Genomic DNA, 16,743 nt, shown 5'->3' with positions numbered 1-16,743 from the left:
TGAAAGACCCCCAGAGTGAGACCTTCACTCAAGTCTCGAGATAGCACGCACCCAAAGACACACGGGAGACCAAACTTGCTGCAAAAGCATGAGGCTTTATTGGGGAAACCAGAGCTTTGGGGTTGACACTATCTCATGCAGGAGACAGAGGAGTCGACCCTGAGCCCTATTGGGTGTTTCTTTTTATAGGGTTTTTAGCAAGGAAGAGAAAGGGGAGGGGGTTTCACAAGAGTATTTGCCAAGCTTGTACAGTTATGTCTACATATCTTATTTGTGCATAACCAGAGTTTAAGTCCTTGGTCAGGCTGTCTTGGGAAACTATTTTATTATTTTGGTTTTTCTCAAAATTGTATTTTTGTTTTTCCTCTTCCGACATAAAGTTTAGGTTGACCCGACCAACCCATATCTTGGGCCACCCGCAGCCTATCTTTTAGCCTATTTTTGATTTACTCCTTTCTGAATATACAGTTCAGGCTGTCCCCTAGCTGTAGCAACCAGCTGTTTCTTCACTAAGTTTACTTTAAAATTTTCTATCCTGCCTTTCAGTAGCTGTAGGTGACCTTGAGACCATATAGTGAATTCCAGGTCAGCCTGGGCTAGAGCAGACTTTACCTTGAAAATCAAAACACACACAAAAAGTTACCCCCAAACATTTGGGGACGCTTGGGACCTCCATGAACTGCGCAAGTGAAAGGCTATTTTCACCATGAAATAAATATTTGCTACACTTTAAACATGCTATGTGGTAGGGCAAACCTTTATTGAATCCCATCACTTGGGAGGCAGAGGTAGGAGGATCCCGTGAGTTTTCCACCAGCCTGGTACGAGGGAAGAGTTCCAGGCTGGCCTGGGCCAGAGTGAATCCGTACCTTAAAAAAAAGAAGTAATAAACATGCAAACACTTGAGTCCTATCCCTGCTTTTAATTTTAAATAATACACCGAAAGACAATTAATGCCTGCTTTAAATGTAACATTTTGAAATCTAGTCCGCCGTAATGAAACAGTGCATGAGTCTGAGTATTTCCAAATCACCTCTGATGACCCCCGTGTTTTGTTATTTAATACAGTGTGTGGAGAATGCACACATTTTGCGGACAACTGGGAGGCGTAGCAGGCCTTTCTTCTCCCAGGAGTGGTACCAGTACGGGCGCGGGCTGGGCCTCAGGTCTCGTCCGCCTCGATGTCCGCCTTGCTCACTGCATCGGCCGCCTCGCCGGCTCCTTCCAGGGCGGCGCTCTGAGCGTCCTTCCCCGACGCCCGCTCCGGAGCGGACGCGGGTGCAGGGAGCAGCCAGCCCTCCGCGGGCACAGTCCAGGCCGCCTGGTTGGCCAGGGTGTAGAAGGTCTGCATGGTGGAGTGCAGAGGCCCCCAGAGCTGCCTGAGCGCCGAGAGCTGCTCCCAGCCGAGCAGGGCCCGCGCCTGCAGGGCCTCCGCCTGCGCCGCGTCCTGGTAAATGGCCTCGGACATGGCGCGCAGGGTTCTCACCAGGCTCTTGCGAAGCGGCGGCGGCGAGGCGCCCACGTCGGCCTCTCGGCTGCGTCGGAAGCCGGCGTGTTTCTGCGCGGTGCTCCTCCGTCCAGAGGTCGTCTGTCTTCTTTTCAAGCTGGAGCTGCGCTCGTTTCCTGCTTGGACTTGACTGCGGTCCTCGGAACGGGTTTTCCTCTTCCTGGTTGGCCCGCCATCTGAGCTCAGAACGGACTCTGACCTAACAGTGTGGGTTCTGGAACTGAGCTCCATTTCCTTGACATCCTCCTCTTTGGAATTCTCCCTCTTGGAATTCTCATTTTCATTAGGCTCTGGCCCTTTTTCTTTCGATTGTTTCTCCTCCCCTGACCTCCCTTCTTTCAAGGTGAACTTTTTCAGAGTGTGGCGATGCATGGGTGGGCAGAAAGGGTCTGGGTAGTCTGCTCCCAACTCCATGCTCCAGTTGAAGGAGGTTTTCCTTCTTGCCAGACCACAGTGAGTGTCGTCACCAATGAATCTTTCTTAAACGCTGATGGCAAGGTTCTCTAGAGGTACACAACCGACAGAATGGGTATGTATTCACTGAATGTCATCAATGCATTTTTTTTTTTTTTTCGAGGTAGGGTCTCTCACTCTAGCCCAGGCTGACCTGGAATTCACTATGGAGTCTCAAGGCGGCCTCGAACTCAGGGCAATCCTCCTACCTCTGCCTTCCCAGTGCTGGGATTAAAGGCGTGCACCACCACACCCGGCCAATGCATTTTTCTTTTATTTTTATTTTTTGAGGTAGGGTCTCACTCTAGCCCAGGCTGGCCTGGAATTCACTATGGAGTTTCAGGGTGGCCTTGAACTCACAGCGATCCTCCTACCTCTGCCTCCCGAGTGCTGGGATTAAAGGCGTGCGCCACCACGCCCGGCCATTTTTCTTTCTTTTTTTTTTTTTTTTTGCATTTTGTTGTTTACTACAGAATGATATAAACAGTAATTGACACGACACTATCAGTACTGGTTATCTGGACAGAGCTACAAGTCTAAAACTGTAAGAAAGCCCTGAATTAATCAGTTTCCGGCCATTTTTCTTAAACGTAGATATATTAGCTAGCTTCTCCACAGGAAAAGAACCGGTAGATCTGTATTATCAAGAAGATTGATTATATTAACTTACAGTATATGGGGTAGGCAGTCCAACAATAACAATTGGCAGGCTACAGTCAGGGAATTTGGTAGCTGCTCAGTCCACAAGGCTGGATTCTTCAGCAGTCCCAGTGTGGCGCTGAAAGCCTGCAGGATTCCTGGAGAGCTGCTGGTCTTCAATCCAAGCTGGACAGCGGCGTAGCTGGAGGCGGCAGGGGAGATGCTCACACCAGCACAGGCAGCCAGGCAAGGGCCCTGTGGTCTCTGCGAGCTGCTTTATATATACATAGCCCACCACCAAAAGGGCCGCCCACTCTGGGGAGGGGCTTCCTCTGGTTATCCATCCTAGAAAAACCCTGAGACTCACCCAACAGGTGTGGCCATTATTTGCTTCCAAGTCTGATCTGTTTGACAACAGACTTTAACTTTCACTGTAGGGGTTTTGTTTGTGTGTGTGTGTGTGTGTGTGTGTGTGTGTGTGTGTGTGTGTGTGTGTTTGTTTTTTTTTCCAGGTAGGGTTTCATTCTAGCCCAGGCTGACCTGGAATTCACTATGGAGTCTCAGGGTGGTCTGGAACTCACGTCGCTCCTCCTACCTCTGCCTCCTGAGTTCTGGGACTAAAGGCCACTAGGCTCAGCTTTCACTGTAGAGTTTAAAAAATGCTGAGGATCACTCGGGAGGCAGAGGTAGGAGGACTGTTGTTCTGAGTTTGAGGCCACTCTAAGACCACATAGTGAATTCCGGGTGAGCTAGAGTGAGACCCTACTTCAAAACAAACAAACAAAAAAAAAGCTAAGGAAAATACCAACCTTTGCCCTACATACCACAGTCACGATGCCTAGGGCCATCTTGTGAAACTTCTCTTTCCAGGGGGGTCCCTGTCAGCTTTCCTAAAACTGGACCCTTGGTTCATGGAAATCATGAACTTTTCTCTAACCTGGACAAAAGGCTCACCAAAACTCATTCATTTACTGGCTTCTGAATGAAGGTCAGACCAATTAGTGTGGACACTGTTATGCAGCACAGAACAGAACCTTCTGTTTTAATCTGTTTGCTGATTGTAACAAGATTCCCCAAACCAGGAAACTTATAAAGAAATCAAGTTTATTCAGCTCACAGTTCCAGACGACGGGAAGTCCAAGAGCAAAATGCCCACATTTGCTCATCATGTGGATGTGGGGAGAGGGTCTCATGTTGCCTTATAATGTGATGGAAGACATCACATGACAGTCTGGGTTTTTTGTTTTGTTTTTTGGTTTTTCAAGGTAGGGGCTGACCTGGAATTCACTATGTAGTTTCAAACTGGCCTCAAACTCAAATCCAGAGTGCTGGGATTAAAGGTGTGTGCCTCCACGTCCAACCCAACCTGTGTTTTCTTTTTGTTTTTTAATTTAAAAAAATTTCTTAAACACTTTTTTCCTTTTTTAAAAAAAGATTTCTTTTTTATTTATTTGAGACAGAAGGAGAGAGAGAGAGATACCAAAAGAGTGGGAGAATGGCTTCTAGCCACCACAAACGAACATGTGATACATGCATGTATCACCATGTTCATCTGGCTTACATGGGACATGGAGAATTGAACCTAGGTCCTTGGGTTTTGCAGGCATGCACCTTAACCACTAAGCCATCTTTCCAGCCTCCAACCTGTGTTTTCCATAAGCAAGCGCCTTTAACCATTGAGCCATCTCTCCAGACTCCGTTTTTTTTTCAGGTTAGGGTCTCACTCTAGCCCAGGCTGACCTGGAATTCACTATGTGGTCTCAGGGTGGCCTTGAATTTACGGCGCTCCTCCTTCCTGAGTGCTGGGATTGAAGTGTTTGCACTTTTATTACTTCTTTTTTTACTTTCTTTTTTCTCACGGTAGGGTCCCACTTTAGCCCAGGCTGGCCAAAAACTCATTGCAATCTTCCCAAGTGATGGGATTAACTAAAGGTTTGCCCCACCACACACGGCATGTTTAAAGTGTAGCAAATAAATATTTATTTCATCGTAAAAATAGCTTTTCACTTACACAGTTCATGGAGGCCCTAAAAGTCTTTAAAGCTTGGGGGTAACTTTTAAAAATATATTATTTATTTATTTATTTGATAGAAAGAGGGAGGGGAGAGAGAGAGGGAGGGAGGAAGAATGGAGGCGCTAGAGCCTCCAGCCACTGCATAGGAACTCCAGACGCATGGGAACCCTTGTGCTAACATGGGTCCTTGGGCTTTGCAGGCATATGTCTTAACAGCTAAGCCATCCCACCAGCTCAGGGGTAACTTTTTTTATTGTTTTGTAAAGTCTGTTCTAGCCCAGGCTGACCTGGAATTCACTATATAGTCTCAAGGTGGCCTCTAACCACCCTCCTACCTCTGTCTCCCTAGCACTGGGATTAAAGGCGTGGTCCACCCTGCCTTGCTTGGGGGCAATTTAAAAACAAACAAACTGGGGCCAGGCGTGGTGGCACACTCCTTTAATCCCATCACTCAGGACCAAGAGGTAGGAGGATCGCTGTGAGTTCGAGGCTACCCTGAGACTACATAGTGAATTCCAGGTCAGCCTGGGCTAGAGTGAGATTCTACCTTGGAAAAAAACACAAAAAACAAACAAACAAAACCAAACAAAATAACTGGGGAGATGGCACATGCAATTAAAGGTGAGAGATTCTCAGAGGGCCAATATCAAACGCTTTCAAGACAAAGGAAATGCCTCACTTTCATAACCTTTTAGGGGCAGGGGTCTCTAACTGGAGATGAAGCCTTGTTACAGGAGGGATGTTGAAGGAGAAATAGGAGAAAGCTATCTTCTTTCAGGCAGTTAGGGACAGAAGCCCTAAGAGGGAGCAAGGAGCTACCAATCTGTCCATCCTGGCCAAATTAGAACTTGTCTGATCCTGTCTCTCCAAGATGGCTGTCAGGACACACCCAACAGGAACTTTCTACTGCTTTTTCATCTTGGCCTCTCTGGGTCTGCCCTTTCAGCAGTCCCACCTCTCTCCCAGTCTTTCTTTTGTCCTGTGACCTGACCTTGAGCATCCACGTGAGTCTGTCCTTCTGGGATCATTTTGATTATATGTATATTTATCTTTGATATCTGAGTCCATCACTATTTTTTAAAAGATATTCTTCTTAGGCCTTTAATCCCAGTGGCGCAGGCCTTTAATCCCAGCACTCAGGAGGTGGAGGTAAGAGGATCGCCATGAGTTCGAGGACACCCTGAGACTACATAGTGAATTCCAGGTCAGCCTGAGCTAGAGTGAGACCCTACCTCAAAAAAAAAAAAACTTATTCTATTTATTTGAGAGTGAGAGAAGCCGGGCGTGGTGGTGCATGCCTTTAATCCCAGCACTTAGGAGACAGAGGTAGGAGGATCGTGAGTTCGAGGCCACCCTGAGACTCCGTAGTGAATTCCAGGTCAGCTGGGCTAGAGTGAGACCCTACTTCAAAAAACCAAAAAAAGAATGAAAAATTAGAGAGAGAGAGACAGACAGAGAGAGAGAGAGAGGGAGGGAGGGAGAGAAACAGAAAGAATGGGCATGCCAGGACCTCTAGCCACTGCAAATTATCTCCACCTTGTGCGACTGGCTTACATGGGTCCTAGGGAATTGAACCTGAGTCTTTTGGTTTGCCGACAAAGGCCTTAACTGCTAAGCCTTCACTTGGTCTTTTTTATTTTAAATATTTCATTTATTATTTAAGAGTGAGCAGATAGAGAAAGAGAATTCCCGACACGAGCCACCTTGTGCATCTGGTTTACTTGGGGACTGGGAGTTGTACCTGGGTCTTTAGGCTTCACAGGCAAGTGCCTTAACTGCTAAGCCTTCTCTGCAGCCCCGTACTATTCATTAATCCTCTGTGCTATGTTATGTGAAGGGGCTTCTATGTCCAATTTTCCACGTAAGTGTGGAACTTCCCAGCCTTTTTCTAGATATCAAGTTTATTGCCCCTAAATAAACTTCACACATTTTGATTTCTTCCAAAATAAACTCAATAATTTATAATTTATCCTTCTTGAGTCCATTTGATCAATACTTAGTTAAAAATAGAATAAGGATGCAAAATCGAGGTTCACTAGATTGGGAGATTCCTCTTGAACTCCAAAATTCTACATCAGTGTGACAGGTTACTAGTGTCAGGGGCTACGGGAAGGCATGGGATAGGCTACAAAGCGATACATCATGGTGAGATCTAGTCATGCTCCTGCTCAGGCTGGCATCTCTCTCTACCTAGGTCAGAAGGAACTGCAGGGGCTACTTTGTCTCCATAGGACTAACGTCAGCCCTCTTAAAGGAACAGTGTCTGTGACCTAAGTCATGCTGTCTACTAAAATGAATTGCAGGTTTTACTATGCAATGGAGTTACTGAGGCTTTTCCAGATTGAAAACAATTGAGAATGTTCAGGCCAGTGGTAGAGAGATTTTAAAAGGAGCCATGTGTGGCAGCACATGCCTTTAATCCCACACTGGGGAGACAGAATAGGAGGACAGCCTTGAGTCCAAGGCCTGAGAATACAGAGTGAATTCCAGGTCAGCCTGGGGTAGAGTGACACCCTACTCAAAAAAAAAAAAAAAAAAATACAAGCATTGGCGAGGGTAGGGAATGGGCATGCTGATGCCTTTGGCCACTGCAAATGAACTCTAGGTACATGTGCCACTTTGTGCATCTGGGCTGTTACTTCTGTTGTAGACAGCTTCACATTGCTGGGATGAACTTCCAAACTAGACATAGTTTATAGGAGGAAGGGTTTACTTCGGTTTACAGATCCAAGGGGCAGTTCCATCAGTTGTTCCCATTCATAAATCCAAGCAGAGAGTCATCACCACAAGCAGCACACATGGCCAGCAAGTATCAGGGAACTGGTAGCCCGCAGCATGGACCCAAGCAGAGATTAGACCTCTGCATACCCTCAGGCTGGAAACCAGATCCGCCCCAAACACACCTTAGGGCGGGACCCCAGGATCCACCCCCCAGTGACACCTCTTCTAGCCAAGTAGCTGGAAATCCAAGTTTTACTAAAACAGTTGAGTCTATTGGGGAACATACATTCAAACAATCACACCTTCCTATGAAATTCCCACCAGAGGAGGTCACCCTTCTAAATACGCCCCTTTGAGAGGTGCAGTGGTTTGATTCAGGTGTTCCCCATAAACTTTGGAGGTCTGAATGCTAGGTCCCCAGCTGATGGAAACTTGAAATTAAAGCTTCCTGGAGGCAGCATATTGTTGGGGGCGGTGTTAGGTCAGGATGTGCTCCCAAGATGGAGTTACCAAGGACAGCAGAATGGTAACAGAGGCATAAGGAAATGGATTATCCACATTCCTCAAGAAACCACCCCTCCCTTGCCAAACAATGCCCCAGGGTATGGTTTCCTGACCCCCTTATCTTGCAAGTCACCTGTCACTGTTCTCATGTCACAGCCTAATTATTTTAAATAGTTAATGTAATGATCTCCCCTAAAGGAACTTTTCTATTCAACTTAACAAATGAGTTCTTTTTCTTTCCTCACTTTTCCCCCAACTGAAAAAGCCGTATAAATCCCACTACCTGAAAACTCAGGTGGACTGTGCTTCTCTCTTTTAAGTCAGCCCCGGCAGCTTGTGCTCTTCCCGAATAAAAGCTTTCATCTATGCCTCAGGGTGGTTTGTGTGGTCTTTGTCACTCCCAAACCTTCCATCTGGTGCCCTGACTTGGATACGAGGCTTCTGGTTGCCCTCTTGGGCAGCCAGACCTCCTTTCAGCAATGACCAGACCACCGAGCTGCCACTGACCCTCTGAAGGTTTTGGAGCATCTCTGCCTGATACTGGCTCTCACACCCACCACAATTCAGCCTCGCTGTTCTTCCCTTCTTTGTCTTCTCCCTCCTTTGTGGTAACTGTCCCTGTTGGGTCGGCCTACTCTTGGGTTTAATCCTTCCTTGTGGAAATTGCTGGCATGCCAGACTACACCCCTCACTGCTTTTGGGCCTCAACCCCAGGTCTTGAGAGAGATGCACTCTTGACACCTTGGGTCTCTTGCTGTCTGGTCTACTGTACCCTAAGGGGCACCTTTTGGTTCAGTTGCACCATCTCAGGACACTCTTCTGCCTTCCTCCTCTCCCTCTACCTCCTGAGGTCTCATCTTTCACTGCCAGCCACTTACTTTATCAGGAGCACAGTCACCTACCTTGCCCACTAAGAGGCTAAGCAGCCGACAACTGTGACCAGTATGACCTCTGCCCACGAGGGAGGTGCAGGCCCTGTTAACCCTAATGGGACAGGGGGTCATACTGGTATTCTGTGTAACCCAGTTTAAGCCCTGGTTTCTTTCTCCCACCGGTATCTTGCTCCTTTACTGTCTCTTCTTACTAGCCCTTTTACTATAACTTGCGTGCTTCCATGGGGGATACAACTTCTAAACCAATTTCTACTTGTCTCCTTAAGAACTTAAAGCCTTTACAACTCTTGGATGACATCAAACCTCCTCATCTGATCTTTCTCTGCAACTCTACCTGGCCAAAATATAAACTGGACAATGGGTCCAAATGGCCTGAAAATGGTACTTTTTAAAAAAATTTTATTTTATTTTATTTTTTGAGAGCGACAGACACAGAGAGAAAGACAGATAGAGGGAGAGAGAGAATGGGCGTGCCAGGGCTTCCAGCCTCTCCAAACGAACTCCAGATGCGTGCGCCCCCTTGTGCATCTGGCTAACGTGGGACCTGGGGAACCGAGCCTCGAACCGGGGTCCTTAGGCTTCACAGGCAAGCGCTTAACTGCTAAGCCATCTCTCCAGCCCTGAAAATGGTACTTTTGATTTCCAAATTCTCACTGATTTAGAAAACTTCTGCCAATGTACAGGCAGGTGGTCCAGAATATCTTATATTTAGGCATTTTTCACTCTGCATGTACAGTCTCTCCTGCCTGGTGCCCACATCCCTTCTTCCTCCCTTCATCTGCTTTCTGTTCTGTCTCCATGACCCCCTCCAAACTGACACCACCATCTCCCATCTCCCTTCCTCCTCCTCTTTCCTCTCCTGCCCAGCATACTTGTTCTCACAGGGATTGCAAGCACTGAAGGAATCGTTTGTGTTCATGTTCCTTTTTCCACATCTGATTTATCCCAGATTGAGAAATGCCTAGTATTTCTCCACTGATCCAACATGCTATCCCAAAGAATTTGGCTACTTCACCCATGCCTAAGACCTAACCTGGCATGATCTCTTTGTAGTTCTTTCCTCCACTCTCTTGATGAACGAGAACACATCTGGGTGGCTCCTCAGGCCCATGCTGATGAGTCTCACTTAACTAATGACACTTTCCCAGTGGGGACACTTGCTGTCCCCAGAGAGTACCTTGACTGAAAGTACCATGCTCCCGCTAACTGCCCTGGTTGGGTCGCCCATGATAGAATGGTTCTTTGCCTCCTGGCCGGCTTCCAAAAGGCATCCCATAAGTTTGTCAGTTTTGATAAACTCTGAGTCCTAATGAAAATCCAGCTGAGTTTATGGGATGCCTAACTGAGGCACTCATACAATACACTTGCTTCGACCCTGCTTCCCAAGAGGGCATGACAGTTCTCAATATCCATTTCCTGTCACAATTTGCCCCTGATATCAGGAAAAAACTTAAAACACCTAGAAAAGGGCCCTAAAACCACTCATGGAGATCTGCTTGGCCTGGCATTTAAAGTTTTTAATAACAGAGAGGACGAGGAACAGATTGAGAGTGGCCAGAGACAGACAGGCAGCAATTCCAGTTCCTGGCTGCAGCCCCGAGGCCTCCTCCAAAGAAGATGATGGGGCCACAACACTCACCACCAGAGCCCTGCTGCAAGTGTGGCCACCCCACTCACTGGGCAAAAGCCAGCCACAACCCACACCCGCCACCAGGACTCTGTCCTCACTGCAGACTTGCTGGACACTGGAAGGTCGACTGACCTTTTTTTTAAAAATTTTTAATTTTTATTAACCTTTTCCATGATTATAAAAAATATCCCATGGTAATTCCCTCCCTCCCCACCGGCACTTTCCCCTTTGAAATTCCATTCTCCATCATATTACCTCCCCTTCTCAATCATTGTACTTACATATATACAATATCAACCTATTAAGTACCCTCCTCCCTTCCTTTCTGACTGTCCTTTGTCTTGACAAGGTAGGCCAGCCTTTTCCACTCATCCCTCATGAAAGGCAATCGCTGATCTTCTGGGCCTAGCAGCTGAAGATTGATGGTGTCCTGGGACCTCGGCCCCCACCAACTCTCTCCATATCACAATGGAGGAACCCAGGGCCACAGCCCAGCTGGCAGGAGGGCCTGTCTCATTTGTAACCGATACAAGGGTCAGTTGGTCAGTCCTGCCATCCTACTCGGGTAAGACTTTTCCTTCACAGATCTCTGTGTCGGGTATTGATGGCCTATCCCACTCCCCAGGCATCACCCCCCCTTACCCTGTGTAGACTGGGACACTCCCTCTCCCATGCGTTTTTTGTAATCCCCCTAGTCCTGTTCCTCTCCTGGGTCAAGATCTTATGCAAAAACTTTCTGACTTACTGCTCACACCCCGTCTTCCCCCTCATGCCAGCCCCTTCCTTACAAAATATCCAAATTTCCCCTCCCTGTCTCTGAGTTTGATCCCAGGGTGTGGGACACTTCCTCACCAGCACTGTCCCCTCACCACTCACCTGTCCTCATCAGACTCAACACCCTTCTGTCCTCAATATCCAATCTCACCTAAACATCGCCAAGAACTCAAACCTATTATTTCTTGCTGGCTCCAAGCTGGCCTCCTTTGCCCCCTCATTCCCCATGCAATACTCCGATCTTGCCTGTAACCAAACCTACCGCTTAGTCCAAGACGTGCACCTAGTCAGTGCTGCTGTTATGCCCGTTCCTCCAGAAGTCCCCAACCTCTATACTCTTCTCTCTCACATTCCTTCCTCTGCTACTCATTTTTCAGTTCTTTACCTCAAAGATGCCTTCCTCTCCATCCCCCTCCACCCTGATTCCTACAATCTCTTCTCTTTCACCTGGGAGACCCCAATACTCATACTGCCTCTCAACTCACCTGGACCGTCCTTTCCCAGAGTTTTAGAGATAGCTCCCTCACCCCATTTGGTCAAGCTCTCTCCACTGACCTTTGGTCCCTGGATCTGTCGCCCAGCACACTTTTACAATATGTAGATGATCTTTTGCTCTGCTCACCCTCTCTTTCTCTCTCTAAACTACATACCACCAAACTTCTTAACTTTCTTGGATCTAAGGGATATTGAATTTCTCCCAATAAAGCTCAACTTTCTTTAACCCAAGTGAGGTACCTGGGCTTTCTCCTCACCCCCAGCTCACCACAACTCACCCTAGACCACACACAACATCTTTGCTCCCTGTCCCTGCCTAGTACCTCTAAGGAAGAAATCCTCTCTTTTCTTGGCTTTGCTGGGTTCCTTAGAATGTGGATTCCAAACTTTGCCCTCCTGGCAAAGCCCCTTCATGACAAGGCTAAGGGGGATGCTCATGAACCCCTAGACTACGCCAGAGACATGCTGTCTCCTCCCGCCTGGGCGATGCCCTCTGCAAACTCCTGCCCTTGCACTTCCCGACCTTCAGCGGCCTTTTCTTCTTTATTCCACAGAAAAAGCGGGTCTAGCAGCGGGAGTTCTGAGTCAAATGAAGGGCCCATCCTTTGCCCCTGTAGCTTATCTTTCTAAACAACTAGCAACCTCTCTCTGGCATGCTTACGTGCGCTTGCTGCAGCTGCTCTTCTGGCCCAAGAGATACAGAAATTCACTTTGGGCAACAGCTCGCTGTCCTCTCCCCCCACAGACTTAAAGATCTACTCTCCAACTCTTGCCTGTCTACTCTGACCCCATCTAAAATCCAACTCTTTCACGTCACTTCTTTGATAACCCTGACATCACATTTTACTCTTTTCCTCCACTTAGCCCCACTTCCCTCCTGTCTCTACCCAAACAACTTACACACTCCTGCTTAGAGGAACTCACCTACCACAATCCTAGAATCTCTCTATCTCTTCCCCCCGACCCTGATCACACCTGGTATATAGTTGCCACCTCTTCTACTAACTCACAGGGCTCTCGGACAGTGGGGTGTGCTATTGTCTCAGATGACCAGATAATAGAGACTGGCCCAATGCCTAAGGGGAGTACATCCCAAAAGGCTCACTAGAGCCCTAACCTTGGCACAAGGCAAGGCGGTTAACCTGTACACTGACTGTAAATATGCTTTCCATGTTCTACTACACCATGCTGCTATCTGGAAGGAGAGAGGCTTCCTCTTAGCTAAAGGAGCCCCAATTACTATCAGGCCCCTTGTCTTTAACCTGCTGCACGCCTCCTATCTTCCTACAAAGGCTGCTGTCATTCACTGTAGGGGACACCAGGCTCCAACTTCACCTGTGGCCAAGGGAAACTCTTTTGCAGACAAGGTAGGCCACAAGAGTTGCCAGGGAAGCCAGCCTCCACAGCATGCATTCAGCTTCAGCCTTTTTCCTTGCCCCCACCTCCTTCACTCCCTATTACACCCCGGAACAGTACCAAACTCTAACAGGACTTGCTGCTATCCCGAGATAGCACAAGGCTGGCTACTCCTGGGGGACCTCTACTGCTTGCCTGATCTCCAAGCTATTACCATCCTGACCCACCTACATAATCTTTTTCATGTGGGAGCCCGCCCTCTTCAAAGGTTCCTGACCTCGCTCCTTTTCCATCCTTGCTTCTCCTCTCTAATCTCCTCTGTGACACAGACTTGCTCACTCTGTGCCAAGGCCTCTCCACAAGGTGGAGTTCGTCGCCCTCCCTTTTTCAAACCCCATCAACACAGGGGCTTACTTCCCAGGGTAGACTGGCAGATAGATTTTACCCACATGCCTCCTCACAGAAAGACTAAATAACTTCTCACTATGGTAGATACTTAGTGAGTAGAAACTTTTCCTATGACAGGGGAAACTGCAAATATAGTTGCCTCTCATATTCTTGAGTTTATTCTGCTCTACTTTGGCCTTCCCCTTACCATTCAGTCAGACAGTAGACCAGCCTTCATTTCCAAGGTAACCCAGGAGGTATCCCGAGCCCTGGGAATAGATTGGAAACTTCATATTCCATATAGACCTCAATCCTCAGGCAAAATAGAAAGAGCAAATGCTCTTCTCAAAACTCACCTGGGCTGGAGAGATGGTTTAGCGGTTATGGCATTTGCCTGAAAAACCTAAGGACCCAGGTTCAATTATTCAGGTTTCACGTCAGCCAGATGCACATCATGGCACATGCATTTGGAATTTGTTTGCAATGGCTAGGAGAACTTGGTGTGCCCATTCTCACACACACATACTCTCTTTGTCTCTTAAAACAAAACAACAACAACAAAAAAAAAAAAAAAAAAAAAAACCTCACCTGTCTAAACTGACTTCAGAACTTCCCCTATCCTGGCCCCAGCTCTTTCCACTTGCCTTAGCCTGAATCAGAATTACTCCTTGGCCCTTTCCTTCTTTAGCCCTTTTGAACTCATGTATGGGTGCCCCTTCCTGTTAAGCAACCTACTACCAGAAACTCCTCTCCACTTTCACCTTTATCTGGAACCTTCTCTGGGAACATGCTGACCGCCTTTTTCCCTAACCATCACAGGGAGCCACAACTCTCTCAACCCTGGGGATCAAGTCTACCTTAAGCAGTCTTGCTCACAGAGTCTCAAGCCACTCTGGACCGGAACTCATCTGGTGATCCTAACCACCCTCACAGGCGGAAAGCTTCAGGGAATTCCCAGTTGCATCCACCTATCACAGCTCAAGAGGGTCAAGTTACCTCCGTCCCATTCCACCTATCCTACCTTATTCAGTGATCCACCCCAATGAGCCCTCTCCAACTTAAATTCTTTTATGTTCCTGCTCTTCCCCCAATCCCAGAATGCTCCTCTTGAATACGCTGATGCCCCTCTGCCTCCTCTCTTGCCCCAAGCCCTCTATCCCTCGCCTCTCAGTGCTCATCCCCCACCGCTTGTGCCTGGCATTTTGATGTCAGAGCTGTTGACAAGCATAACAAGCTCCTTGATTCTTCCTTCTGTCCTCTCACAGGGTGTGCGGAGCCCATCTCCCTCTCCTTCTCTGTAACAGATGTCACCAGCAACAGCCCTGAAGGCAGCTCAATACGGGGTGGTACAAAAGAAGTCTCTGCTTTGCTCAGGACCACGTGGTAGCAGTATGCTACACTGGTGCCTCACTCACCACTCTGTCAGTACCCCTACTTTCACCGAACTAAGTCCTGTGGCACTCAGCCACCACAGCTCAAATCTCAGGGGGTACTCACATTTTTTCCCATCAAAGGCCCGTGGGACCAAAAGTGGGCAGATGGGATGGTAGGGGTGGCAACCCAATACACTATGAGCTCTCGCTGTGGGAGCTGAATAGCAATATTTAGATCCATTCATAATGCCCCTAAGAGCACCCAAAATGCCCATATCCAGATGGTTATAGACATCGAACAGGATCATGGCAAGCTCCAGGAGGATCTGTGTGACCTCACCTTCTCCACCACCCCCTGGATGTCCATCCTTAATTCTTCTCTCTCCCTCCTCAATCAACTCAGTCTTACCAATCACACTGCCTGCTTCCTGTGCGCTTCACCTGAGGGGCCCCTCACTACTGCAGTCCCCCTGCTCAATGTCACCTCTGCTTCAGATAGTCCCTGCTTCTGGTGTCCTCTCTCCAAACTCCCTATCCCAGTTTCTCTTCTGACCCGCCTTGATTGTTGGGCATAAGGACATCTCTCAGTGCTGGTAGGGAGCTTCCAGGAATAACTCTATTGTTGAAAATCACACCTTACCTAAGGGAATTTATTTTTGGTGTGACTTCACACAGTATACTTGCATCTCTCTGAGCACACACTCAGGCCCTTGCACTCCAGTCACTTTGGTACCTAACCTCACCATGTACACAGAGGGCGAGCTGGCAGTCCTTCTTCCTTAGTGGGCTCATCATTACAAAAGAGCTGTCCACCTGCCTGTGATGATGGGAGCAAGCCTGGAAGCTTCTATAGCTGACACAGGACTGGCTGCAGGAGGCCTGAGCCACAGCCTAATCTCTTATAAAAGCTTTCTACAGAACTGAGCATCACTGTCCAGGTGTCCAACGAGGCCTTGCAACTGCTACAGGAACAACTTACCTCTCTGGCCTCAGTTGTGCTACAGAACCGCTCACCCTAGACCTCTGGGCAGCTGACAAAGGAGGGACCTGCCTTTTTCTGAATGAGAAATGTTATTATGTTAACCAATCAGGCAAGGTAGAAGTCAAAATAAAAAAACTAAAAGACCTGGCTGACCAGCTCGGCTTCGGGCATGAATACCAACTCTCTCTGAGTCATGAAACATCTTTGGGACAGTCTGGCCCTGGCTTTTGCCACTTCTAGGGCCTATAACTAAGCTATTCTTGGTACTTCTCCTGGAACCCTGCCTTCTGAGTTGCATCCAAAGTCTGATGGACCGATTCACCCACTGAAAATTCAACCAGCTTTTACTGGTCTGTCTCTCCTGTATCTCCTACCAGCCTCTAGCCACCGAGGAACCGCCTGGTAATCACCTGCCCTGAAGGGAGACTCATTGACCACATTATTCAGACCCTCCCATAAGAACCTATCACCTCCTATGGTCAGCATGAAGACAGGAGAGAGAGACCACTGTCCCTTCTTAACATTAACAAAGGGCTGGAATGTTAGGTCAAGACAGGCTCCCAAGATGGAGTTACCAAGGACAGCAGAATGGTGACAGACATAAGGAAGTGGGTTATCCACATTCCTCATGAAACCACCCTGTCATTATCTCTTCCTTGCCTAACAATGCCCCAGGTCATGGTTTCCTGCCCCATTATCTTATAAGTCACTTGGTCATTGTTCAGGTGTCATAGCCTAGCTATTTTGAATGGTTAATGTAACGATCTCCCCTAAAGGAACTTTTCTATTCAATTTAACAAATGAAATTTTTTTCCCTTCTTCCCCTTCCTCCAACTGAAAAAGCCCTAGAAAGCCCACTCCCTGGAAACTCAGGTTGGCTGTGTGCCTCTCTTGTGGGTCAGCTCGTGCTCTTCCCAAAACCTCAGCATGGTGTATGTGTTATTGGTCACTCCCAAACATTACAGAAGCCTTATGAGTGTTATAACCGGCTTCCTCTTGCCAGTGTTTGGCATAC

The 16,743-nt window shown here is 47.8% G+C and overlaps 2 protein-coding genes across 4 annotated transcripts in view; both read right to left on the bottom strand.

The window, feature by feature from the left end:
* The window catches only part of Pced1b (PC-esterase domain containing 1B), a 191,853-nt gene that overhangs the window by 116,780 nt on the left and 58,330 nt on the right, over nucleotides 1-16,743 (bottom strand). The window lies entirely within an intron of this gene.
* LOC101618158 (protein FRG2-like-1) lies at nucleotides 1,163-1,921 on the bottom strand. The gene has a single exon (XM_004668510.2). The coding sequence runs from the start codon at nucleotides 1,919-1,921 to the stop codon at nucleotides 1,163-1,165; it is 759 nt and encodes a 252-aa protein (XP_004668567.1).

Source organism: Jaculus jaculus, chromosome 6 (genome assembly GCF_020740685.1).
Source record: "Jaculus jaculus isolate mJacJac1 chromosome 6, mJacJac1.mat.Y.cur, whole genome shotgun sequence".
Lineage (NCBI taxonomy): Eukaryota > Metazoa > Chordata > Mammalia > Rodentia > Dipodidae > Jaculus > Jaculus jaculus.
Note: the sequence above shows the minus strand (reverse complement) of the source record. Positions and strands in the feature narration are given on the sequence as shown.

What these genes read in the sequence shown, in the direction of transcription:
- LOC101618158 (XM_004668510.2), bottom strand. Translation starts at nt 1,921, where the DNA reads ATGGAGTTGGGAGCAGACTACCCAGACCCTTTCTGCCCACCCATGCAT.